The following is a 25,663-nucleotide window of genomic DNA, read 5'->3' as shown; positions in this document are numbered from 1 at the left end:
TAACTATTGTAAAATTGTATGTTAATACATATTTCAAGCCGCTCCTCCTTCCTCTCTCTCCCTCTCAAACCCTAGCCTCCATTAGTGAATTTTGAAGGGGCTTCCATCGATTCTATCGGTGGAAAGCCCCAATCTTTATTATTTTGTTAGTTTATTCCTTTAATTGTGTTTGTCTTTAGGTTACAATAATGCTTCCTCCTTGTGCGAGGACCTTTTCTCCCTTGAAAAACAGGGCTTTTCTATTCCTTCAAGGAAATTTTTTTTTTTTAGGTTATTTCGTAGATCTATGTGTATTAGGGAAGAGTATTACTGGTTGAAGATCAAGAACGTCAAGATGAAGGTCTTCAATTGCGAACATCAGGCATTAAATATATTGAGTTATCGAAAGTCGATTATATATGGTTGGAATACTACCATATCAAAGAAGCGGTTCCGAAGCGTGCATACTAGTAAATTGGATGAAAATTTTCATATTGATGTTTTAGATTATATGTTATTTAAGGCTAATTATTGTTGTAGATGTCGTATGGCGATCTATTTAATGATAATTTTCCTATTCCCTTCAAAAAAAAAAAATTGTATGTTAAAAAAAATAATATAAAAAATATCTTAAGACTTATTAGTACATATTAAATGCACTCAGGTGTATCGTGCTTTCTCCACATCTTCTCCTTACATGAGAGGAGAAAATACGATAGAGATCACCATTACACCTAAAAATATCCTTGGGCCTTGGGTGTATGGTGCGCCTAATAAATTTCACGGATTTACGGAATAGCTAATACTCCACCAATCTGTGGACTATAGACCATGGTAAACCAAAAGAACATAGGTGCATAAGCAAAAGAACATGACACTAAGATAAAATAACATGCGATATTATATTTCACTCTTTTGTTATTAAAAAAAATAAGATATTATTTCACTATTTATTAAATATTATTCCGTATTAATAAAAAAATCCTTTCTCTGTTCTTTTTTTAAATGCCATAATTATTTAGGCACGTTCTCCCATGCACGATTTCAAATGTTAATAATATCTTCCATTGTGGATAAGAAAAAATTATAAAAAATTGATATTTGAAACATATTTATTATGATGAATCACAAAAGAAAGTCAAAGGAGCTTGTGTGAATAGTGTAAAAAAACTAATTGTGTCATGTAAATGAGAACGAATGAAGTACGAAATATATTTAATTTTATGCTCTTTTCACATAACTAAATGTTCTTTTAATTATGTAATAGTGTTTTTAAGGTACATTATGGTTACTGTACAATATGGTCCACATTATGGATTGCGAATACCCATGCATCGCATATATAAACCCAATTAGCAAACTGAACATCAGTGTGCAAAACTTGCAACTTCACAAAACAAATACTAGTGTTATTTATTGGCTGACATAACAAAAAATAAAATAAAAAATAGAACCTATTAGGGTGATGAGGCAGGATATCTACGAGGCGGCAGTGAGAGGAGAGGTAGGATTACTCGAGTTGGAAAACGTAGCCGATGACGACCTCCGTGAGTTGACGAGACACGGAAATAACATCATACATATTGCAGCAAAACATGGGCACCTTAATATCATCAACTGGGTTTTCGAAAGATTCCCAGCTGCCGATGAAAGAACGCTCATGATTTGTGCGCCAAATTTGGATGGCGATACTCCTGTCCATTTCGCTGCCAAACAACACACACAACTCATAGCTGAGAGGCTTGTCAATGTTGCGGCTCAGGCACCGGCAATGGCACTGGTACCGGCTCAAGCACAGGCACCAGCACCGGCTCAGGAACCGGCACCGGCACCGGCACTGGTACCGGCTCACGCTCAGGCACAGGAACAAGCACCGGCACCGGCTCAGGCACCCTGGAGTATTCAAAATCTCCAAGGTAACACCCCGCTTCATGTGGCACTCATGAATGGAGGCAAGTCTATCCAAGTTGCGGCTTACTTGATTGGGGTTGGTCCCGCTATGGCCACTGTTACTAATGTCAGAAATGAAACTCCACTCCATCTAGCTGTTAAGTATAACAACACAGGTGCGTCATTGATCAAATGATCAAAATATCTTTAATTATTTTTCATCCGTTTTTTATTTTGGATGATCCAAATCAGAACCAATCTGTATAGATAATTTCAAGATCAGAATCGATATATATAGATTATGTCCAGATTAGAACTTATTCGTCCTGATCTTAACCGGTATGTCCAAATAATGTCTAGGTTAGAACCATTATATCCGTATCATGTCCAACTCAGAATCAATATTTCTAGATCATGTCCAAATAAGAACTAATCTATCCAGATCACGTCTAAGTCTATGTAATATATGGAATTGTTAAATAATGACTAAAGTAAAATAAATAAATTGTAATTTATAATAAAAATAATATAAATTTGAATAAAGTTTATTTTATTTGTAAATAATTTAATGTAAATAATTAATTGAAGTTTTTATATAAATCTTAATTATGAAAAATCAGTTCAGATCATTTTAGATTATTTTAGATCAGATCAGTTCAGTTTAGTTATCATTTCAGATCAGATTCGTTCATATCAGATCCGAAAAAATAAGTTAATATCATATCAGATCGGTTCAAATTATTTTATGTTTAAATAAGGAAACAAGACTAAAATTATGGACGCTCGATTTGGAATACATGACTATAATTTTGGGATGGAAAGAGTATATTTTATTATATGATCTAACAATTGTGTTTGTGTATATAGGTTCAAGAGTGTCAATGGAAGACATGATAAACAAATTCAATGGCTTAGGGGCATCATGCAACTATGCTAATTGGAATAACCTTTATGAAGATGAGTCACACCCATTGATAACACTGTTATTAGACCAAAACATACAAGTATGCTGCTTAAGAGATAACAATGGAAAGACCCCTCTACTTAGAGCAGTACTCAGTTCTAATATACAAGCTGTCAACACCATTATAAACCGTTGTCCAGAATCTGTTGAGATATGTGATGATACAGGTAAGAATATATTGCACCATATAAGATTGCCGACTTTCTTAGTGGCAAGAGATTTTCTACTGAGTACACCGTCAATTACTGCTTTAATGGATCAACAAGACAATGACGGAAATACACCACTGCATACTGCGGTAACGAACAACGATTACTGTATGGTGAAAGCCCTGATGGAATGCAATGCCAACTTTCTTATTGAAAATGACGTCGGCGATTCGCCTGCAACGATAATTCAGTCGAATCCAGGCACCTTCTTTGACAAAGTGGTATGCAAACCTACACCCTTAATTTTGTACATCATGTTTTTAAACGAACATATAGTTCAAAAACGTACACCTTTACTGTGCACCATGTTTTTAAATGAACATATAGTTCAAAAACAAAGAACATATTCTTCATACACAAAAAACATATGTACATGTACATTGAAATCATTTTTCATGTTCATTAGATTCTCAATGAATATTCATCAGGGTGCACGCACAATGAGCACTGTGCGCTCAAATGTAAAATCCAAATTGCGGTCCATTTAGGCAATTAATTGTGATTGTATAACTCGATCTTTTGCAGAAGGATAACATGAAAAATTCAACTGATTACGGATCGATTATGAGGAGGGAGTTCTATGGTCAAGCATTTCATATACAGGACCAGCAAGCCCCGGGCTGGCACGCCCAGGGCTGGCACGCCCAGGGCTGGCAAGCCTTAACAGTAAGACTCATGCAGATCCAGGAAAACATAGTCGGAGATGATTTTCTATCGCGACTACCAGATGGTAGCAACATTGTTCATGTAGCAGTGGAGGAATGCCCAACCGACTACACTTATGCTTTTGGTAGTCGGCCGGATGAGCATCCGTCACCTCAGGAATTATTCATTGTCGAAGCTCTAAGGAGGTTCCCGATCCTATCATGTCAAACAAACCACAAAGGCCAGACACCTCTTCATCTTGCAATGAGTCGTCGTTTGCTGAAGCCTGCTCTGGCACTGCCTGGTCATGTTGGTGAGACGCCCTATACGTTCATAAGGCGTCATCTCAGAGACGATATACAAGCCCAAAGAATGCAATTTCCTCTACCTGCATGGAAAACTAAAAGTAGACTTGGTAACACCATCCTTCACGAGGCTATTAAGTATGGAAGGTTTGCATTTGCAAGGTTCTTAATAGTAGACTTAGATGCAAACATACTTGATGTCAACAAACGCAACCACACTGCTCTTCATGTCCTATGTGCGAACAATATGCGTAGGCGGGAGCGGCCCGAGGGCCAGAATGAAGGTAATTAATACTCCATACGTATTTATTTAAGAGATATACTTGATCGGGCACGGGTATTAAGAAAAAGAATTGAATGGGTAAAACAAATGGGGACCATGTCATTTTAGGAGGTGGGGGGTGAGAGTGGGGTGTAGATAGATTATTTAATTAGATGGTGGGGTTGATAAGTTACTAAAAATGGCAAGTGTATCTCTTAAATAAATACGGCCAGAAAAGACAAGTGTTCCCTTAAATAAATACAGATGGAGTATTCCCTCTATTCCTAAATGTTTCTTCCAAATTTTCTTTTCCACACTTTCCAATGCACATTTTACATCGTTATTATCTTTATTTACGTGTCATATAAATTATAAAATTTTCATATTGTTAAAGTACTAGATGAGACTAATCAAACAAGACCTCACATGACTATGTTTTTTCTTATATATTGAGCATGATTTAAAAGATTCTTTTCCATTGTGAATAGTGACAATATTCCAAATGGGAATAACATTAAGGATTGGAGGGAGAATATACTATCTCCGTTGCAGTTGTTTGCGGTTAATATTTGCAAAATATTAAAACAAAAGTAGAAATGTCACCTCCGTTTCACTAAGGTCTTTACGCTTTGAAAAATGATCCAACAGTTAAAACTTTCGACCATAAATTCTCACTATTATATCCAACAGTATGTGTCTACCTCTGTTTGCATAAAGATGTTTACGATTACTATTTGCACAAATATTAAGTCAAAAGTAAAAATGTTAGTTGAATGTAATAAAATATGGATAAAATGAGAGAAATGTGCAAAAATGTGGGTAGGTGTAAGAAAAAAAAATGAATGGAAAATTGTAGATATAATGGGGTAAGAAAGTAAGGTAGTAAATTTTAATGTCCAAAAATATAATAAAGCAAAGTTCAAAGAACATTATGAAATATACTTCATACTAAAATAAAACGTGTAAAGATCATTTTGAAATGGAGGTAGCTAGTACTCCGTAATTGCTAATAATGATCGAATACCAGGAAGTATTTTCGAATATGAGATATGTGCTTGCAAATGCATATCATAGCAAAAGCCAAAATAGAAAACAGACAAAAAAGAAATTGAATGGTACTTTGTTTTTCTCCATTTTGTTTTTTAACTATTTGTCTTTTACTCTGATATATGTGTTGCCACACATATCAAATATCCGAAAATACTTCATCGATCGAGTACGTATTGTTAATTCTTTTTCTCCCAATGTACAGATCCAGGGATCGAACAAGAAGAAAATGCTATGATGGACTTTTTACTCGAAAGAGATACCACATCAGTCTATTTATACGATATGGAAGGTTACACTCCTTTGTTGATGGCAGTTAGTATTCATCATCTGAGGTTTGCAAGAAGAATAATAAATTACTGTCCTCAATCACTAAAACAATTGGACGCTAAATTGGGTAGAGGTATATTTCACTTGATATCATTGCGACCTCCCGTCGATGATACGGCTCAATTGTTCACTAATACTACAATACCACAAATGAGGCATTTCTTGACACTTGGTGACGACAATGGAAACATGCCATTACATGTTGCTTTAGAGAAAAGAAATCTTTCTTCTGCCAGGTTTTTGATGGAACGCATGAGGAATAATGAAAACAGACATATTTACCATAGAACCAACCATTCGGGTAAATCAATTTCGGGATTGCTAGCCACAGTAAACAACCGTCCTCGCTGGGTAAGTATCCTCTTTTAAATTTTTTTCAATACGTATTTCAACAAATATTCATGTGAGATCTTATTTTGTTCGTATTAATGGGTAGTTTAAGAATATCAAATTTTTATATTTTTCTAACATACGTATTTGGAGATATTTACTTTTAAATATTGAGTTGAAACGAGTTGAAAAGTCAAAACATTACTAGTTACTACTCGTAATATTTAAGAACGGAGATAGTACACTGATTTAAAGTACGTTTCTGTGTAGAATTGCAATTTTGATAATAGGCATTGTTTTTCTATAATTTTGTGAGGGAGATTTATGAGGGATGAGATTAAGGCTATGCTTGGCAATACTAACTGAAAGAGATCGAGTTAAAACTTATAACTTAGCTGAAATTACCGTATGAATCACAAGAAATGGTCAAAGTCGTAGTGTGAATACTGAATAGTGTAGAATATCAAATGGTGCGATATTTAAGAAACGGGGGAAGTATATTTGATAAAGACACCCTAACCTATGAATCATCACATGTGAAGCATATTGAAAAAAGGACCTTACACGTGAAGGGAAGTGTTAAGATCTAACCCATGAAACATCACGTGTGAGAGTCTCACATTGATAAAAGAGGAGAAAGCCAATCACTTAATATTTAATAAGGTCAATTAAGGGCTACTCCCCTTATTGCCATATGGTTTTAAGGTGGAACTTCCAATGTTCTTATTAAGTGGACTCTCTCTTGGTAGCCGGTGCGGCCAGACCCGTATTTAACAATATTTTTATGTAATTTTAAAAAATAGTTGCGACCTTTATCATTTTTGCCATGATTTTATTCACTTTTTACAGTTCCAAGATTTTCTGAAATCGGCAAAAATACCAAAAGCCGTCACTGGGAGTGGTAGAAGTGAATACGGTGTTCTTTACTCAAATATAAAGGAGTACATGAACACCCTAGGTCTAGTAGCAGTTTTACTAGCAACCATGACGTTCACTGCAGCATTCACAATCCCGGGAGGTTACAACGATCAAGGACTACCAATTCTGGCAAATCAAACTATGGTCGATAACAATCATAAGGCTATAGCTTTCCAAGTGTTCATGGTCGCGGATGTGGTGGGGATGTGTAGTGCTATCATGGTTTTATCCTGCATTTTTTGGTTCTCTAGCTCGGGGAAAATAGAGGAAGAGGGTTCAGCACTTGTTGATCTAAGTATTGGTTTACTCCAACTATCATTTTCAGCAACTCTTATTGCTTTTATGTCTGGAGTTTATGCAACAATAATCGTAGACTTGAAATGGGTGGCTATCTTCACTTGTGCGTTGTGCAGTGTGGTACTTGTGTTAATGAGGAAACGTTTTCTCCTTGATTTGGTGGTTCCTTTGCATAAACTCCTACGTTTAATTTTAAAGGTTTCGGGAATGTTGGATTTTATTTCGATTTTCTGCACTAAAGTATTTGGATTTTTTTGGAAGCACTTGACCAGTTGTTACACTAGATGCCTTGCTGATTGTCGTCCTAGAAGGCTCCCAGTCATCCAGTAGTCATTCATATCCGGTTCATCATTAGGGCTAATCTGGATTTGGGGCGAGTTCTGAGTAGATAGGTTCAGTCCCCTCCTAATTGTTGTCGCAGGGATCGAACACGGGGTCCTCCTGACCAAGTTCAGCCTCAATTACTTCTGAACCAACAAGCTTTAATTATATTGATTGTGTGTATTTCGTTTCCGTTTTCTACTTTTGCGTCCAAAAACAATGCTTTAATTTGAAGAATTGATATTGTTAAACGGATTCTCTTGTACACCACCATTAATTTGTTGACACATCATCAAATCCACTAAAAAATGAGAATGAAAGACAATAAATATGTCATTTCAACCAATAGAAAATCATGTTGTACGAGATGCCTTAGCTTGTACACAATGTGTACGTGTAGTAGGATCCCTACTTCGATTGTTTTTATATTTTCATCTTCTTCTTCTGCGCTACCCCAGAAGTGTATATATGTGTTTAATTGTTTGTGTGTGTGTGTTTCGTTTATGTTTTCAATTTTTGCGTTCAAAAACGATGCTTTAATAAAATTAAGACGTTAAATATGAAATTATATTTTATAAAGCGGTAAATACAAAAATCTGAAACTTAAAATGCCATAAACATCATAAATATCCTTAAAAAACGATCTCCCAAAATCCAAACTCCATATATATATCACTAAATTCAAACGAATTACCAAGGGAGTGCGTCATAAGAAATAGATCCAGATTTCTAAAGCGAACTCCATGACAGTGATGGGATACTACACTAACAAAGTTGTTGCCGGCAGGAAGTTGAGCATGGTTTTGTCTGGTGTAGACGCAAGAGATATCGAGGGAGAGATCGATGATTCTAATCGAATCAACAATGATGACCAATTAGCCGTGTTAGTAGATGGCTAATATTGCGAAGATGGCTGGCATAGCGAGGAGTAATCGTTGGAACGACAACCACTCGTGGTGGAGAATTGAGACTTTGAGAGGTTCCATTTGTTGTGGGTCCAGCCAACTTGTTGTACAAGTAAGTCATTTATCTTGTGTTTGTGAGCCAAAATGCTGGGTTATGTTTTTAGTCCACTTGGGGCTAAATGGGTTGGCTTATCTTAGAAGCCTTAGAGTGTTTTTTGATGTTTAGTTATGACCTAAGGGGAGTTAGGTTAGCTGTAAGAAAAAAAAAAATCAGATCTAAACCCACACAAAAAGGAGAGGCGAGAAAGAGAAGAGAAAGTTCGTAGCTTTCAGGGCAGTCATCAGACTGTCGTTTTTTGGAGATTGAACGGTCGGTTCGTGCAGATTTTTTGCCAGCTTGTTGAGGATACATAGGGCCTCATTTTGAACGGTTAGATCGTCGTTTTGAGCTCTGGTTTGTTCGTGTCTCTTAATTGTTCATCACTTATGTATGAATGTGTTGGTGAGTTGTGAACCTTGTATGAATGATTTCTTTTTCACTCCATTTTATCATATTAAGAGAAGGTGGCAAGGGTGGACTCCTCACAAGTCCCGTGGTTTTTACTCTTCACATCGAAGGGATTTTCCACGTATAATTCGCGTGCGTTGATTGCAATTTGTCTTCCACATTTGATATTTTTTGTTGTCCATTATTGGTTGATTGGTTGATTATTTGTTTGGTGGATTATTTGTGGTGTATTGAATTTTTACTATTTGGTTGATTGTCTTAGAGGTGATCCTTGTGAATAGTTAATATTCTACTAGGGTCCTATCACCATTAGCAAATTAAAGACAGATAGAAAAAGAAACGAGCGAGAATGGAGCGGGATTCCAAAAACCAAAACAATAAAACTACAAAATGTGGTTTGGCCTTTTTCGTTGCCAGTTTATGAATATGGGAGAAAGGTTGTTTTGTGACACGCTCTAACCGAACATGTTTGGTTTTAATTTTCAAGAAAAAAAAAAAAACAGAAAAGGGTGCAAACGACAATAATACCAAACAGAGTGTAAGTTACGATTAAGTTTGTTTTAGTTAAGGTTTAAAAAAAAAAGTTTAGTTAACCACAATTCTTTTTGGTTATAATTTTTTTTTTTTTTTGGTGTACCATCCGGTTCACCCTTAGGGCTAATCCGGATTCGGGGCGAGTTCTGAGTTGATAGGTTATAATTATGATATTTAATTAAGATTTTATGAGTTTTAGTTATAGATAAGTTTGTTTAAATATCATAACTACTAGTCTTATATGCACGCGATGTGTGCGGGAGTATATTTTATAAAAAAATAAGATTTTGTATTACAACTAATCACCACAAACAATAAGCTAGAAAATTTATTCAAAAAGTTCATCTAAAGAAAAAACAGATATCATCGATCTCAACATGAACCAAAATCTAAATAGTGAAACAATGTAATAGGTACTCATCCGGTCATGCCCTTACATTACGAAAAATCTAAATTATAGTACCAATTACTTTTTGAATAATTTTAAAATTCAGGTGCGTTGGACAATTACTTAAACGTAAAAAGAATTATAAAACTCATATGAGCTTATAAATTAATTTTTGTATCATTGACATACTTACCTAAATGTAGATAATATATAATTTGAACATTCAAATTAAATACAAAATAGTTTAACTTAGGATTGCGGGTTAGGTGGATCACATTGTCAAGTGGGTTAGATTCGTGTGTTGTGTTTCGTGGTCTGGGTTGGATTGTGTGGGTTGAAATGGTTGTTGGAAAAACTCGACCCACAAGACATAAAAATATTCGGGTTGGACTAATTATGTCATTAATCATAAGTGAGTCATAATTCTTGAAAATCATATTTAACCAGCAATGCAATGTCTCATCCAATAGAACCACATTCTTCCCCAATGGAACTTTTCACGGAATCTAAAAGCACAGGTATCTAACTCTCTCCATTTATGATCCTTCATTGAGTATAGACCTGGCAAACGGGTCGTTTGGATCGGATTCAGATCGGGTCCATTCAAATCGGGTCATTTTGAGTTATTTTTCTTTCGGGTCGATTTTGGTTATGGGTCGGGTCCATTCGGATTCCGGGTAACTTGATTTTTTATGATTGGATTGGTTCTGGTTCGGGTCAGGATTTCAGGTTAATATCGGATCAGGTTTTTCGGGTTACAGATTTTTCGTGTTAAATCGAGTTTTTCGGGTTTGACTAGATTTTTCGGGTTTTGATTAGGTTATTTCTCTTTAGATTTTCACTATAATAATATCATCAGAGCTTTTTCATATATCACAAAAGAATATAAATGAATAAAAAGAAAATAATAATAATAATAAATAATAATAATAAATAACAATAATATGAAAAGCTAAAAAAGTTGTATTTAGTCCGGATAAATTTCGATTATAGATCAGATTAATCGGGTCGATTTCTCGGGCCGAGTCCGAGTCAGTTTTGCTGCAGGTTTGCCAAATACTATCCAAATCATCAACAGCCTCAGAAATCAGAAGGCCCATGTGGCCCATTAGGTTGCCAGTTTTCTTATTTTCCTTCATGTTTGTTTTAGCGCGAAAAATTAAACAAAAATTGCCTTCAAAACCTTGCCATCTCCTTCCTACTCTCCGCCCATGCCATACCATTACCACCGCCAAAAACTATAAGTGTTGACTGAAATTCGACGGAGTTTATGTCGATACGTCAATGGATACACCCAATATTTATACATAGTAGATGGTGTTGTCAATATCCGTGGCATAAAAGTCAACTTTTCCCATTACAAAATCAATTAATTTGTTCTTTAGGAATCTGATCCATTTATAGGCTACTCTGAAGAAGAAGACGACTGAATAATTGAGTGCTCTGAAGAGGATGATGATGTAATTTTCAGCACTGGGATTGAGATCCACCTGTTCCAAGTTCCCATCTTGGTTTTTGTTGCCATTTCAATTGTCCAACAGCTAAGGATGGCGGTTGCACACCAGGTGTTCGATGAAATGCCAATATCAACTGGTCGATTTTTCTCTGCATTTTTCAGGTACACTTTATGCACTACTGCGTATATTCTTAGTTGATTGTCCTAGATAAGTAATCCAAGGCATTGTTTCTTCTTTGGATCACAAATGTATTAGTGTATCACCATGAAAACACATATAGTAGTTCAATATAATACCTTCCTGAAAGTGTGTGTCGTGTGCCTAGAAGAATTATGGAAAAAGCTAGTTAAATGTATCAAGTTGTGACGTGAGAGATCACTGTCAATAGAACTTACTTCATTAGTTCCTTCGTTTCAAAATATTCGTAACACTTTTGACTTTTAGACTATTCATATTACTCGTACAGCTCGTTTGGTACTTGGTAGTACTAGCGGACCATAAATTGTGTCAATGTTAATGAATTTGTATGTAAATTTGTAAGGAAAATCAACATTCATTCCCATGGTAATGCTACTTAACTCTAAAATATCTAATTTCTTCATAAATTTTCATTACCATCCATTACCAATTGGGGAGTTGTATTGGGTGGGAATGCAAATTTATGAGATGTTTGAGATAGGTTTCATTACCATGGACATTAAGATGTTATTTTTCTTGTCAGGTAACACTTAAATTTATTCTCATTCCCACAATTTATTACCGGCTACCAAACGGGCCGTAATAGTAAACCACGTCTAATCCAAAGGCGGATTGACTTGCAAACCAAGGCGTGGCTCAACACATTAGTATTCAAATTTTACTTTGTGCATCGTTAGAGCTTGGTAGGACTTTAAATGAGGATTTAGGGGCGTGGCTATCCCACGTCTAATTCCTCCGTAGTTTGTAGTTCATTTGTTGTTTTTTCTTTGTCTTTCATTTGGATTTTAATCCTAAGTTGAATAAAAAAAATATTACTCTAATAGTTTTGGCTACTTGTTTCTAATGATGTTCACGAGTACATAACAAAATTGATTGTATAAAACATTTTTGGATTAGTTTTCTTGTACTGAACATATAATCAATTTGACACAAATTCTTAGTGACACATGCTCAACAACATTAAAATGCATCCTTTACAATCCTTATAGTACACATTAAAGGGGGATGGTGCTACCAAACTACATCTTCATTGAGGATGCATAAACCATAATGATTAAAGAACATACATCTTGCCTTACACTAACAGAGTTACAAACTTACAGTACATAGTTTGGTTAAATCATTCTTAACTAATCAACAAAGATGCTGTAATAGACAACAAACACTAGCTATTTGAACCAAATCAAAATCATCTTAAGTGTGCAAGGACCGGCAAACTGGCTATGCTTTACGAGTCCAACATTCCGGGACTTGCACCTCATCCCATTTACTAGTGCCTTGTGTCCCGGTAGTCGGATGAAAATAACCGGTCTCACCCAAAACTGGCTCCTTCAGTGCCCCTGAGCACAAATCCGGCATCACCTTACACACCCACCTGTATGTCAATGCCAAAGGGATCCTTCCAGTCGCCACTTTTAGGATAAGGACATTGGAAAAGTAAGTGTCTGTCAAAGAAAAGGAAAAACTAGGGAAGCAGTTAAAATAGAAAGGACCCTGAGATAGATCTGTTTCCACAAGACTTAACAAGGAATTATGGAACTCACGTTGCCTAGAATCTCTTAGGCATATTACTATTGGAGCTTTTAAGCCATCTCTCTGTAATGGCTTGATAGCAATTTGGACAAGACCTAAGTGCATATACCTATGCTTCTTCTTGATGAACCCTTTTAGGAATCGCTCAGAAAGTAAGTGAATTGTTACATTCTGCTCATGCTCTCTCAGTGTGACTGTATTTTCAACTTCTCTAACAGCATAGCTTGTGAAAATCCTAAACATTTTTTTCTTGTAGACTTGATTGACGGGGATCTTAGGAAATTTCCAATCGTCGACCCTTTTTTTAGTTTTGGAGCTGCCTTCTTCTTCTTTGGCAAGCTTAGAAGCCATTGGTGTCCCCTGAAATTTAACACCACACAGAATTGTAATATATTCCATAAATACATGCTAAAATAGAAAAGATAAAGGAAAAACAAGTTTCACAGTTGATCTTACTTGTTGGCAAGAATTTCTGAGAAATCAAAGGTAGAAAATTCACAGGGAAGCTCTGGTAAAACTCTCAGGCAGTGCTTATGCTATGGTAATTTAAGAACATTTATAACAATTATATGTTGAGATTCCTCCCCAGATTTTCTGCTCCAGCTACACTGTAAAGATTCTCTAAAATCTGTATTGTTGTCCTTTGCTTTATGTCATGTATTAAGTTTTAGAAAAAAGACTAGATTCTCTGAAACCTGTATTTTCCAGGCTTTGTAATCATGCTCTCCTTCTAGTCTCTCAACTCAACTCTCAAGTCTAGTGTTATTTAGGCCTTATTGTGTAGTCTTTTCTAAGTGAGTGAGGCAAGGCAAAGGAGGTAGACTTTGCTATATGCCAGAAAATGTCACTGTGCAAGATGCTCATCTGAGCATGCGTTTATTTCTTGCCTTGTTGAGCTAGATAGAAAAAAGAGTAAAAGCCTTGTTGTTTTGCTTGACTGGCTTTTGCCTTTCGCCTTATCAGCAGACTCCCTTTACATGTGAACTACTCCGTAATGAACACCGTCGATTCAGTAGTCGAGTTTACCTAAAGTCTTTTGGGTGTTAAGTTGAGAGAGGTTTGGGGCAAAAAGAAATATTTAAGGCAAAGAGGGGTTTGACTACTCCAAACCTCTAATAGAAGTGTTCAGTTAAGAGAGACTGTAAGAGAGGTTTGAGTCAAAAAGTCTGATTTTAAAAAGCTAGTTATAGGAGCTTTTTGGAAGAGCGGCTTCGTGAAATGGCTGCTCCATCATTAAATTGATCAAATTTAGTATATTAACCAAGGATTCAAAAAAAAAATGAAGACTGAATAGAGAGTTGAAGAAAAACACTGCCCTTTGTGACTTTGTTGACTGTTAGTCTGTAAGTTGTAAGACCGTAACCAGTAGTTAGGCAATGTGGAAACAAGCTTATCTAAAATGAAGTCGAGGTGTGAGAGATCACTGCACTATAAAACCTACGAAGCAGTCCGTATTAACTACAACAATAGATAATTTGTTATAGTTTATACTGATATTTTCCGGATGCATGCCCTGTTTCTCACTGAGGCATCTCTGTACTACCGGTTTGAATTTTTCCCTGACACTGGAATTACCAATATACTAAAAACTGCAATCAATCTTTGTTCTATATTAAGCTCAAAATTACAAATTCTTTGAGATACATGCTCAAAAACACAAATGAAAGGGGCTGAATCCATCATTCTCAATCCTTCTAAGAAATTTACATCACTATCTTGAGCTTACTAAAACCTGGCTACATAAAACAGTACAGAAACTGAAATCAAACTTGAACCAACATCCTCTCAATGCAACATTGCTTAAAGATTAAGGTTAACAGTGAAGAATTCACCCCCCCCCCCATCATCATCTGTTTCTGTAGCTGAAAACAAGTAGTGCTTTCAGTCTGAGTAGTAGCCATGGGTTGAAAATAAGTTTTTTCTACCTTAATTGATTTCCTTAGATCTAAGGTTATATCCATCGATACCTTACACACTACCCTGTATGTCAATTCCAAAGGTACTCCACCCGTCATAATGTTTAAGGTAAGGACTTCACGATCTTTCCAAGGAATTGTATAACCAGGGCCAAGCCTTACTTGATACGTTACTCTTCTATATGCTACTGAGGTCAGTGTTTAACTTGTTAAGAGTATAACGGCCCGTTTGGTAGCCGGTAATAAATGGTGGGAATGCGAATAAATCTAACTCTTATTTGGTAAGAAAATAACATCACGATGTCCATGGTAATGAAATTTAGTCTCATACTTGGTCGTTTTCTTCATAAATTTGCATTCCCACCTAATACCACTCCCCAAATGGTAGTGGATGGTAATGGAAATTTATAAAGAAAAAGAGATAATTTTGATTGAACTAACATTACCATGGGAATAGATATGGATTTTTCTTACAAATTTACATACAAATTCATTCCCATTGACACCATTTATGACGGTTACCAAACTGGCTGTAAGAGTATTAGGCAATGCAAATCTATTTAAAAGTTTATACTCAATAATGCAATCAACTCCAGGTCCACTATTATACTAATATCATACAATACATATCCTTTGAGATACATGCTTAAAAACACAAATTGACCAGGCACACTAATATAATTTCAGCAACTAATGCTTTTTTCCCCCCTTCAGAATCCTTCCAAGAAAAATAACATCATCTTAAGCATATCAAGACCTGACTACTCAAAATAGTACAGAAACTGAATTCAAACTTAAAAGAGTTAAAACAACTACCCATATATTGATGCAGTATACCTTGGAGCTTAAAACCAACAATGAGAATTCTTCCATTTTCCAATTCTTTTGCTTAAGCCTGTCGTTTATGTTGAGTCCACGACTCTGGAAATTGCACCTCATCCCATTTAGTAGTTCTTTGAGTCCCGATCATGGCCATGGGTTGAAAATAAGTTGTTTCTCCTTGGATGAACCTCGAATCTTCATTTCCACACCTTGCTAGGTGACACACTACTCTATATGTTAACACTTAAGGTACCCCATTCGTCACAACACTTAAGGTGAAGGCATCACAATTACGTGAAGAAATCGGGTAACCAGGGAAGCAGTTAAAATAGAAAGGGCCCTGAGATAGATTTGATTCCACAACTGCTAACAAAGATTTTTCAAAAGTTAGAAACCTTTCATCTCTAAGACACACTATAACTGCATCTTTTAATCCATCATTCATCAGTGGCTTGATAGCTACTTGGACCAGACCCAAGTGCACATGCTCGAACTCTTTCTTACTGATTAAGTCTTTTAGTAAGTTCACCGATACATTCTGCTCATCGCCTCTCAATGTGATGGTTTGTTCAAAATCTTTAGCAGCTTTCCTTTGATTATTATAGATTTTTGTCTTGTATACCTGATTGACGGGGATCTTTGGGTATTTCCATTTTTCAAGCTTTGTTTTTATTTTGGAGCTGCGTCTTTCCTCTTCATTGGTAGCCATTGATGTTCCCTGAAATATAACACCAGGCAAAATTGTACTTAATCCCATGTATACATAATAAGATAGAAACTATACCTAACAAACTGTGTATGTTACCTTCTAACTGCAAAATGAACATAATATTCAAACATAACATGAACTAATTAAAAGAGCTGCAGCTGTATGACAAACCTGAACCCAAATTCAAACTGCACAACCCCTACATATTGCAATTATAAAAAAACAGAGGAAGTATAAATAACGACGTAATAATAATTAGATATTTAAACACCTGATTTCCCTTACTAAATCAAAATTTAATTACCTTTTGAAAGATACTATTATCCGGAGGCGTCCTGAGTGTATTCCCATCCTGTGTTGTAGGCTCATGTTTACTAGTAGAAGCTTCATGGATTGGCAACAGAAACTCTTTCCAATCGTCGAGCCTTTTTTTAGTTTTGGAGCTGCCTTCCTCTTCTTTGGCAAGCTTAGAAGCCATTGGTGTTCCCTGAAGTTTAACATCACACAAAATTATACAATACTCTATAAATACATGCTAAAATAGAAATGAAAAACGAAAAACAAGTTTCACAGTTGCACTTACTTGTTAGCAAGAATTTCTGGTAAAAAATGGACAGGGAAGCTATGGTAGAAACTCTCAGGCAGTGCTACTGCTTATGCCATGGTAATTTAAGAACATTTATAACAATTATATGTTGAGATTTCTCCCCAGATTTTTTGCTCCAGCTACACTGTAAACTGTAAAGATTCTCTAAAATCTGAATTTTTGTCCTTTGCTTTATGTCATTTATTAAGTTTTAGAAAAAAGACTAGATTCTCTGAAACCTGTATTTTCCAGGCTTTGTAATCATGCTCTGCTTCTAGTCTCTCAACTCAACTCTCAAGTCTAGTGTTATTTAGGCCTTATTGTGTAGTCTTTTCTAAGTGAGTGAGGCAAGGCAAAGGACGTAGAGACTGCTATATGCCAGAAAATGTCACTGTGCAAGATGCTCATCTGAGCAGGCGTTTATTTCTTGCCTTGTTCAGCTAGATGGAAAAAAGAGTAAAGCCTTGTTTTTTTTGACTGGCTTTTTCTTTTTCCTATGCCTTATCATTAGATTTTTTTAATTTTTTTAATTTTTTAGGGAAGATGAAGGGCCCCACTGGGTGGAAGTCCGGAACCCCTCTTGGGTTATCCCGCCCTCCCCCAAAGTGCCCTAATTGGGGATTGAACCGTCAAGGTTAGGCCAAACTTTGCTTGATGAAAGTGAACTACTCTGTAACGAACCCCGAAAATTCAGTAGTTGAATTTACCTAAATTCTTTGGGGTGTTTAGTTGAGAGAGGTTTGAAATGAGGCAGAAAGAAAGATGTAAGGCAAATAGAAAGGTTTGACAAGTTCAAACCTCTAAGGGAAGTTGGTTAAGACTTAAGAGAGATTGAAAGAGAGGTTTGAGTCGAAAGGTTAAATTTGAGAAAGCTAGTACTAGGAGCTTTTGGATGAAAGGTTTGTAAATTTTGTGGTGAAGTGGATGCTCCATCATAAGGTTTGTAAATTTTATAGAACTACAATGAGTATATAAGGAGTATTCCTTACTCCAGTTGCTATTACAGCCTTTACTAGGTTTACTTCTAGAATTGATGTTAAGACTCTTCCTTGGCATGATAGGTGCATTGGAAAATATACTAATTGCACATTAACACTGACCTCAGTTGCATTTAGCAGAGTTAGTGACGTATCAAGTAACGCTTGGCCTAGTGGTAAAAGTTTGGCCTCATGACTTCAAGGTCATGAGATTAATCCCTACTAGGGGCTCTTTGGGTGTGGAATTCTCTTACCATTCCGCTCACATCCAACGAGTCATGACATACAAACCTCTAGTTCAGTAGGGTCCTTCTCCTTACCTGTAAAAAGAAAAGCATTTTGATGTACTGATATTAAAGAAGTCTAGCTAGCTAACTCGAAAAATGATTATCACTTTTTTAAGGCATAATAATCTAATACTTCGTATAATACAAGTAGACTTAAAGGAAGACCTAAGACAATGACTTTGGAAAGTATAAATGCAAAGTCAGGGAAAGAAAGATAAGATCAGGAACTTTTTAATTTCTACAAAGAAAGCTAAATAATGTCAAGGACAATAATTAGGAGCATCTTTTCATTAAATCAATTATGTAGTTGGAGAAAAAAATGATATAAAACCATGTATTAGGTGAAATATATCGTAGTGTGATTTTAAAATCCCCTTTGTTCATATATAATGTTTATTCAAAAGCTTCTGTGATATTCTAATTTTTGATCTCTCTGAAGTTTTTGACAAACAAAACGTTCAAATTGGTACGTACTTCAGTTTGTTTACTGTTGTTTCTTTCTGTATTACTCTGTGCGAATTGAAGTATTATGTATATTTCAGTTGAGAAATAAATCATGTTCTTAATTTTTCAGGGAAAATCAATGGCTATTAACTTTGCTAGTAAAGAGGAAGGCAGCTTTCGAATCACAACAAACTCGGAAGGTTGGAAATATCCTAAGGTACCCGTTGATGAAGTTTACAATAGTACTCATAACACTATGATGAATTCTGAGTTTCTTTTTGGCCCTTCTCGTTGGTCAAAAGCTAAAAAACTATTTAGGGTTTTCCCAAGCTATTATGTAAAAGATTTTGAAAAAACCATCGTACTGAAAGCAAATGACCAGGATGTAACCCTTAAATTACTAAAAAGTCGTAAGAAGTTTCCAAATAATGGATACGTGCACTTAGGTCTGGTTCAAATAGCTATTAAGCCACTCGTAAGTGATATTTTAGGAGATCCAGATCCAGATCCAGTAATTGTGTGCCTTAGAGATGCTAGGTTCCTTACCCTCGAAAATTCTTTGTTATCAGTTGTGGAATCAGATCTAGCTCAGGGTCCTTTCTATTTTAACCGTTGCCCTGGTTATACAATTCCTTGGAAAGATCGTGAAATCCTTACCTTAAACATTATGACGGGTGGAGTACCTTTGGCATTGACATACAGGGTAGTGTATAAGGTATCGAAGGATATAACCTTAGATCTAAGGAAGTCCATTCTGGGAGAAACAACTTATTTTCAACCTATGGCTACTACTCAAACTGAAAGCACTACTAAATGGGATGAGGTGCAATTTCCAGAGTCGTGGGATCGTGTGTAAACTTTAAGGTATGTTGTTTCAAGTTTGATTTCAGTTTCTGTAAATCTCTTAGAAAGATTGTGAAGGATGGATTAGTAGTTGGAATTGGTGTGTTTGTTCAATTGCAGCCCCTTTAATTTGTGATTTTGAGCATGTTATCTCAAAGAATTTGTAATTTTAATTTTACAATAGAACTGAAATTGATTGCATTGTTTAGTAGATTGGTAATTCCAGTGTCAGTGAAAATTCAAACCAGCAGGGAATTGAAGTAATGGGGAAAAAAGTTGATAAAACTAGAGGATTTTGGAAGGAAATAGAACAATCTACTCATTACGGATTAGTTATTTAAATGTACAAAACTGACAAGTAATATGTAGTATGTGACACAAACAATAATTTGACATTGTATTATTGACTGTTACCTATTGACAACAAAAGGAGCATAATATTGATAGCACTCTAATTATTAACTGAAAACCCAAGTGCTTGATAGGTATTGTACCAAACCCAAGTGCATAAAACTGTGCTGTTTTTTTAGGGAGTTTTGGTTAGCAGCTTTCAGTGTGATAGTTTCTTCATAAACTTTTACAGCATAGCATGGGAAAATCCTGAATATTTTTTTTTCTATGGTTTGCCTAAGTGAATAAGTGATGATCAAAATATTTATAATGGAGATTGGAGAAACAGGGGTTTTACACTCCAGATTTCTCATGCTAGTATGTATGTGGATAGAGGGAGCATACAAGAAAAGTTGGAGTCGCAAAGATAACTTTGAATAAGAAAAATTCTAACTTATTACCAAACAAAACTTCACCAGAATTCTTTGATAAAAGATAAGCTTGTATATTAAAGCTTAAGAAAATAAGCGGAAACTTATAACAGGCAAAAATCCCCACTTAGCCAGGGAGGAAAAAGCCCTACTCGCCTTTGGAGGTGTCCCCCCCTAAGGAGAACTTTTTATAATTTCAAAAGGAACTATACCTTCCAAGTCAAGAATTAAGCTCCACTTTCACTATTTAGTACAAACAAACAGAGTTCAACTTACAAGAAAATAAAATCTAACTAGTGTGGATAATGTAACCTTGAATAACCGAACCTATCCACAAATTATTGTGGAATTCCGTAACATCACTGGCATCAACAATAGAACGAGCATCTAATGTTTCTAGAATCACTCCGTCTTTGCTAACTCTGATAGGCTTTGCCGGATTCTGCGATATCCAAAACTCTCCGTTTGAATTCCGGTTGATATTATCTGGTCGGCCGGCAAGTTGGAGAAATAGTTCGACGGTTCCGGCTTTAGGACCAGTAAGCCAGTACTTCTGAATTCGATAGAATGTTGTTTCTGCAACAAGAATGAAGTCCTTGTTCTTGCTCAATGCGACACCGTTTGCAAATGAAAGACCTTTGAGAAGAACAGTAGTGTGTTTTGTCTTTCGGTTATACTTTAATAGTCTTCCAGTTCGATCATTCACATCAATTGACATAAATTCCCTACATTATTGTAAATAAAATAAATAACAGGTTTGTCATACTATACGCAAATACTCCGGTACAATTGTTAGTCAATAACTCAATATATGTGCATTAAGAAACAGAGTTAGTATTACGTACCATCGAGGAAAACGAGAACTAGAATCGGTGAAATAAACATCACCGGAGTGTGAATCAATGTCCAATGCATTAAGGAAGCGAAATGGAATCCCTTCCGCGCGGGTGGAAAGTGAGGTGGCGACACCACCCTTACGGCCAACCTTAACCAAACCAACACTGGAATCAGCAATGTATAAGTTGCATGTTTTGGTGTCAAATCTCAAACCAAGAGGTCTGCCACAATTGTCTTCTGCAGGAGAGTCGTTCAACCCGTCACACGCATCTGACCTGAAAATAATTTAAACAATCCATTATTATATATCTAAAAATATATACTTGCCGGAACTTATACGAAGCAATTATAGTTTGCAAGATTGCACTTCCTCGGTTTTATTTGCAAATATTAAAACAATCCATTAATCATTATTATATATCTAAAATGAATACTAAATTCCAGTACAATATCTAAAAGGTTCTTTGCAATTACTATTTACATGATTCCAGTACAATATCTAACAACTGTACATCTAATGTTCCACGGAGTATATGTGAAAAAATTATACAAAGTTAATACTCTGAAAATACATACAAAGAGCAATCTAACATAATCTTGTATAATAATAATTTGATGTATATAATAGTAAGAATAATCCGACAAAATCTTGTATACTTCAACCTTTTGATATTCTGAACATACAGACTAATCTAACAAAATCTTATGTACTTCAACGTTTTGATATTCTGAACATACACACTAATCTAACAAAATCTTTCAAGAACTGATGTAATAAAAATAACTTTCAAGAACCGGTGTTGCAATTTCTACGCAGCAATTATTTTTTCAAAGATTAATTATATTAAATTGATGCAATAAGGGAAGTATGAAAAGTATGTAAACCGTACCTATGCGGATGTGTTATTGCGAAAACAGTCCAACCAACTGAAGAGCCTTGCCACTTTAATATCCGGCCATCTGAAACTCCGACGTACGGACCTTCACCGTCACAATCGAACGCGACAGACTCCGGTCCGAAAGCGTTGTGTCCAACGGGAAGACGATGATATTGTCTTCCAGTATGTGGAAGAACACGTTGAAACCCAGGAATATATCGAAATAACTGAGCTTCTGTTTGGATGATGAAATTGTTACTTGTGAGAAAGAACAACACAAGAAAGATGATAATCTTCTGCATTTTTACGTACTTGGTTTTTGGGAATTAAATCTACTGGAATTTTGTGGGAGATTTTCGAAGAAAGAAAGAGAATTAAGATGTGTGCTGGTATTTGGTGTTTAGAGAATAGAAAAAGGCTTCTTATATAGTGGTAATAATACGAAACCATGTAGGGGAAGGATTTGTATTATAACGAACTGTCTTAATTACCGCCTTGCTAATCAAGTAATTAATCAATCATACTTTCCTAATTCCTATCCTTCTTTGGGTTAGTAGTGATGCTTAGCTGCCAAGAAACCTGCCGGATTGCCTAACTATGAGACCTTTTCGATTGAAATTCAAAGACTCTCAAATAGAGATAGTCAACGAGGCGATTATGTGGATCACGGGTGGGTTTAATTATGGGTCGTGGGTCAGGGATGCTTGACACACTGCTAACACAATGTACGTAGGTCAGGGTGAGTCAGGTGTTGGGTTGTGTCTGGAAAAATGAAACAGTCGTAGTGACTTGGGTTACATGGGTTATTGGTCCTGGTGGGTTGTGCGAGTCGAGTGGTTTCGGTGGGTTAAGACGGGTTTGGGTGATGATGTGGGTCGGATGGGTCATGCGTTTCCGATAGATCAGGTGTGTTTGAACAATTACTTAAGCGTAAACAATATATATAGATATAATTCATATGAGCTTAAATTAATTAATTTTTGTATCGTTGACATACTTATATAAACTAGTTGTTGGACCGCGCGCTAGCGCGCGATCCCCCAAGAAATTGGAATATGTTTGCAAAACAAGTTGCATAATTAGATGATTAAGAATTGACCTAACGAATGTAGAATGTTTCTTAGTTACTAATCACAGTCATAGTAGAAATACCGTAATATTTCAAGTATATCGTGAATATAATATGAAATTTTCCGATATGTACTAAAGTAAAATACGACAAAACTTAACAAACTCTACCTAATCGATTTAGACTATTTCTTTTACACAAAATGACTTACATAGGTAGGAATTAGCGAGCATGATCGAAAGGTGTACAAGTCTTTAATTATGTATCCTTTCTTTTACAAGTCTATTTTATACATAGCCTTTGTCATATGTTTGCAAATAGCTAAATTATTACACGAATACGGTTATAAAAGGATACAAACAGCTATCTCGCCTCACTGGTCTTTGAACTACCCCTACAAGTATAGCAGAAATAGAAACAACATGACCACCGCAGCCAGTGAAAAGGGCAAGAGGTTTACCAATATGCAATTACTGACAAATTACAATATTGATCACAAATCATACAGCTTTATTATGTCCTATTGTCAGAGTATCATAACTTGCAATTACAGTTTAGCAACACAAACTATTTCAGTGCAAACCGTGAACAAGCTAAACTTAAATTTTGCAATAATGTAACACACACATAATATTTTGTGTTTAGTAAATTTCCATTCAAACAAATCTCTCCAGAAGTTGCAAGAGATTAAACTAAAATGCACAAATATATGGAGTATATTTTACACAAAGCGAAGCTTCAGCAGAGTTCAAGATGAAAATGTCAGATCTGTATCGATCATCAGTCACTAATCTGACTTCACTGATTCACACAATCCTGACAGCAACAGATAATGAGGAAGCATGATCTTCTTGAATTCCTGTCATTGCTTCCCAGACAACTTTCTCAAAAGGTGTTAAAACAAAAAATTTCCTTATCCTGTGTGGCTCCTTCGGAGGAACATTATCTGCAACACCACATGGAGTCCATGAAAATGCCCGCCGAGCTTCCTTTTGCAAGTTACTTAAACTACTTGTCAAAGATGATTTCGTGGGAGTTGCAGTTCTTGTTTGATGTTTTCTGCTTCAGTTTAGGACCAGATACAGACATTCGAGTTTCTCTGGGCGGGGGGCGGGGGACTGATACTGAGTTACTGACAGCAATAGCCTTGGTACTATATTTGAGGTTACATTGTTGTTCCGAAGTAAAGGAAACTCCTTGAGAATCTGCAGAGGAATTCAACAAGTTCGCCATAAGAATAATGTAAAAGGTTTCATATTTCTTCCAATCTATGTGGGAAAAAAAAAGCAAGCGAAATGAAATACAATGATGGATCAACATGAACTCTAAAAAGCAAAAAAAAAAAAAAAAAAAATTTAAAAAATAAAAAGTAATAATGAGAGACTAACTACAGTTTAGTACATATACATATATATGTGAGCAATAACGTACCAGAGAAGCGTATTGTAGTTGTTTCCTCATCAACAACACCTCAAGGATTAACTGAGGTGCTCATAAAGGGATGAACAATTTTCCTTTTCGTATTTCTCACTGTATAGACAAATATTACTTGCAGAGTTGCGGTGCAATTCCCCAGTTGTTGAACGTCTGGAAAGGAACAATGAGAATGTTAGAATGAAAAAATTGACCAGAAACTGAAAAACTTTAGTCAAAAGATAAAATAGCCAAATGCAACCCCACGAAGAAGTCAAAATACCTGGGGACTATTCCAATTCAGCTAGATAGATTTTCCATAGTAATCTGGCCTAAAAACAAGATAATTAGGAACTCCCTCCGTTTCTTTTTGTTTGTTACGTATTCCTTTTAGGGTGTTTCACAATGTTTGTTACGTGAGAGAATATTTCCTTTTATAAACTTATTATATTATCATTTTTTGTGCCATCTTTTAATTTTAATTGGTCCAATTTTTTCAACTCATTAAATTTCTTTACCATTTCCCAAGTATGTTAAGTTATCAATCTTTGTGCTTTTCTATTATTGGTTCATTTTGATAAATAAAACAATCTTATTGGTTGTTGTAATGATTAGTGGATTGAGCAGGTTTTACTTGGTTTTACTTTTTAATAAAAAAAGAAAAAAAATCTTTATTATATGTTAATAAACGTGCAAAAGTCCAAACGTAACAAACAAAATGAAAACGGATGGAGTAAAAAAAATGTCTATTTAAATGACGCAAATGAAAAAGCCTGATGATGTTGCCAACTTTCATCAATATGCCACCAATCAGCATCTTTTTAATTACTTAATCAATAGATAAGCATTAAGCAGTATACCTCAACAAGGGCAGCTTCTATCCTAGCAAATAACCTAACATAATAGGACGCTAATTGGTATTAACCAGTTTACACATGCTCGCCGGAAAAGATGACTATGAGCCAAAGCTTCACGAATCTCAAGAGCGGGGATGCTCTGACATCAGAATAGTTCTTGAAGCTTCGTATCATATATGACCATTGAATTCAAAGATCCTAAAACCATTATAAAATCACAACACGCAATGTGTAAATCAAATAT

The 25,663-nt window shown here is 35.6% G+C and overlaps 5 protein-coding genes across 8 annotated transcripts; 2 read left to right on the top strand and 3 right to left on the bottom strand.

Annotated features, from left to right (window-relative positions):
• Positions 1-1,367: 1,367 nt before the first annotated feature.
• Positions 1,368-7,956, top strand: LOC110790771 (protein ACCELERATED CELL DEATH 6-like). The gene is made up of 5 exons (XM_056831493.1): positions 1,368-2,045; positions 2,737-3,263; positions 3,568-4,276; positions 5,507-5,982; positions 6,811-7,956. The coding sequence occupies exons 1-5, from the start codon at positions 1,445-1,447 to the stop codon at positions 7,504-7,506; spliced, it is 3,009 nt and encodes a 1,002-aa protein (XP_056687471.1). The 5' UTR covers positions 1,368-1,444; the 3' UTR covers positions 7,507-7,956.
• A 3,043-nt stretch (positions 7,957-10,999) lies between these two features.
• On the top strand, positions 11,000-19,824 carry LOC110791675 (uncharacterized). Of its 2 annotated transcripts, none has more exons than XM_021996452.2 (2): positions 11,000-11,450; positions 18,892-19,824. In XM_021996452.2, the coding sequence occupies exon 2, from the start codon at positions 18,901-18,903 to the stop codon at positions 19,615-19,617; it is 717 nt and encodes a 238-aa protein (XP_021852144.1). In that variant the 5' UTR covers positions 11,000-11,450; positions 18,892-18,900; the 3' UTR covers positions 19,618-19,824. The 2 variants fall into 2 exon arrangements, with proteins under 2 accessions (XP_021852144.1, XP_021852136.1); XM_021996444.2 differs by lacking the exon at positions 11,000-11,450 and adding an exon at positions 18,545-18,783.
• Positions 12,385-13,772, bottom strand: LOC110791690 (uncharacterized). 2 transcript variants are annotated; one of them, XM_056833436.1, is made up of 3 exons: positions 13,477-13,772; positions 13,032-13,380; positions 12,385-12,899 (listed from the first exon to the last, which is right to left on the bottom strand). In XM_056833436.1, the coding sequence occupies exons 2-3, from the start codon at positions 13,369-13,371 to the stop codon at positions 12,709-12,711; spliced, it is 531 nt and encodes a 176-aa protein (XP_056689414.1). In that variant the 5' UTR covers positions 13,372-13,380; positions 13,477-13,772; the 3' UTR covers positions 12,385-12,708. The 2 variants fall into 2 exon arrangements, with proteins under 2 accessions (XP_056689414.1, XP_021852149.1); XM_021996457.2 differs by having other exon boundaries at positions 12,385-13,380; positions 13,477-13,714.
• On the bottom strand, positions 15,518-17,492 carry LOC110791698 (uncharacterized). 2 transcript variants are annotated; one of them, XM_056833437.1, is made up of 4 exons: positions 17,051-17,492; positions 16,772-16,954; positions 16,639-16,666; positions 15,518-16,476 (listed from the first exon to the last, which is right to left on the bottom strand). In XM_056833437.1, exons 2-4 carry the CDS (start codon positions 16,943-16,945, stop codon positions 16,454-16,456), a joined length of 225 nt encoding a protein of 74 aa, XP_056689415.1. In that variant the 5' UTR covers positions 16,946-16,954; positions 17,051-17,492; the 3' UTR covers positions 15,518-16,453. The 2 variants fall into 2 exon arrangements, with proteins under 2 accessions (XP_056689415.1, XP_021852155.1); XM_021996463.2 differs by lacking the exon at positions 16,639-16,666 and having other exon boundaries at positions 17,051-17,388.
• Positions 19,825-20,522: 698 nt separating the features above from the next.
• LOC110791663 (protein STRICTOSIDINE SYNTHASE-LIKE 10-like) lies at positions 20,523-22,688 on the bottom strand. The gene is made up of 3 exons (XM_021996430.2): positions 22,093-22,688; positions 21,211-21,477; positions 20,523-21,090 (listed from the first exon to the last, which is right to left on the bottom strand). Exons 1-3 carry the CDS (start codon positions 22,380-22,382, stop codon positions 20,655-20,657), a joined length of 993 nt encoding a protein of 330 aa, XP_021852122.2. The 5' UTR covers positions 22,383-22,688; the 3' UTR covers positions 20,523-20,654.
• Positions 22,689-25,663: the final 2,975 nt, after the last annotated feature.

Source organism: Spinacia oleracea, chromosome 6 (assembly GCF_020520425.1).
Source record: "Spinacia oleracea cultivar Varoflay chromosome 6, BTI_SOV_V1, whole genome shotgun sequence".
NCBI classification, from domain to species: domain Eukaryota; kingdom Viridiplantae; phylum Streptophyta; class Magnoliopsida; order Caryophyllales; family Amaranthaceae; genus Spinacia; species Spinacia oleracea.
This window is presented reverse-complemented; position numbering and strand designations above follow the sequence as displayed.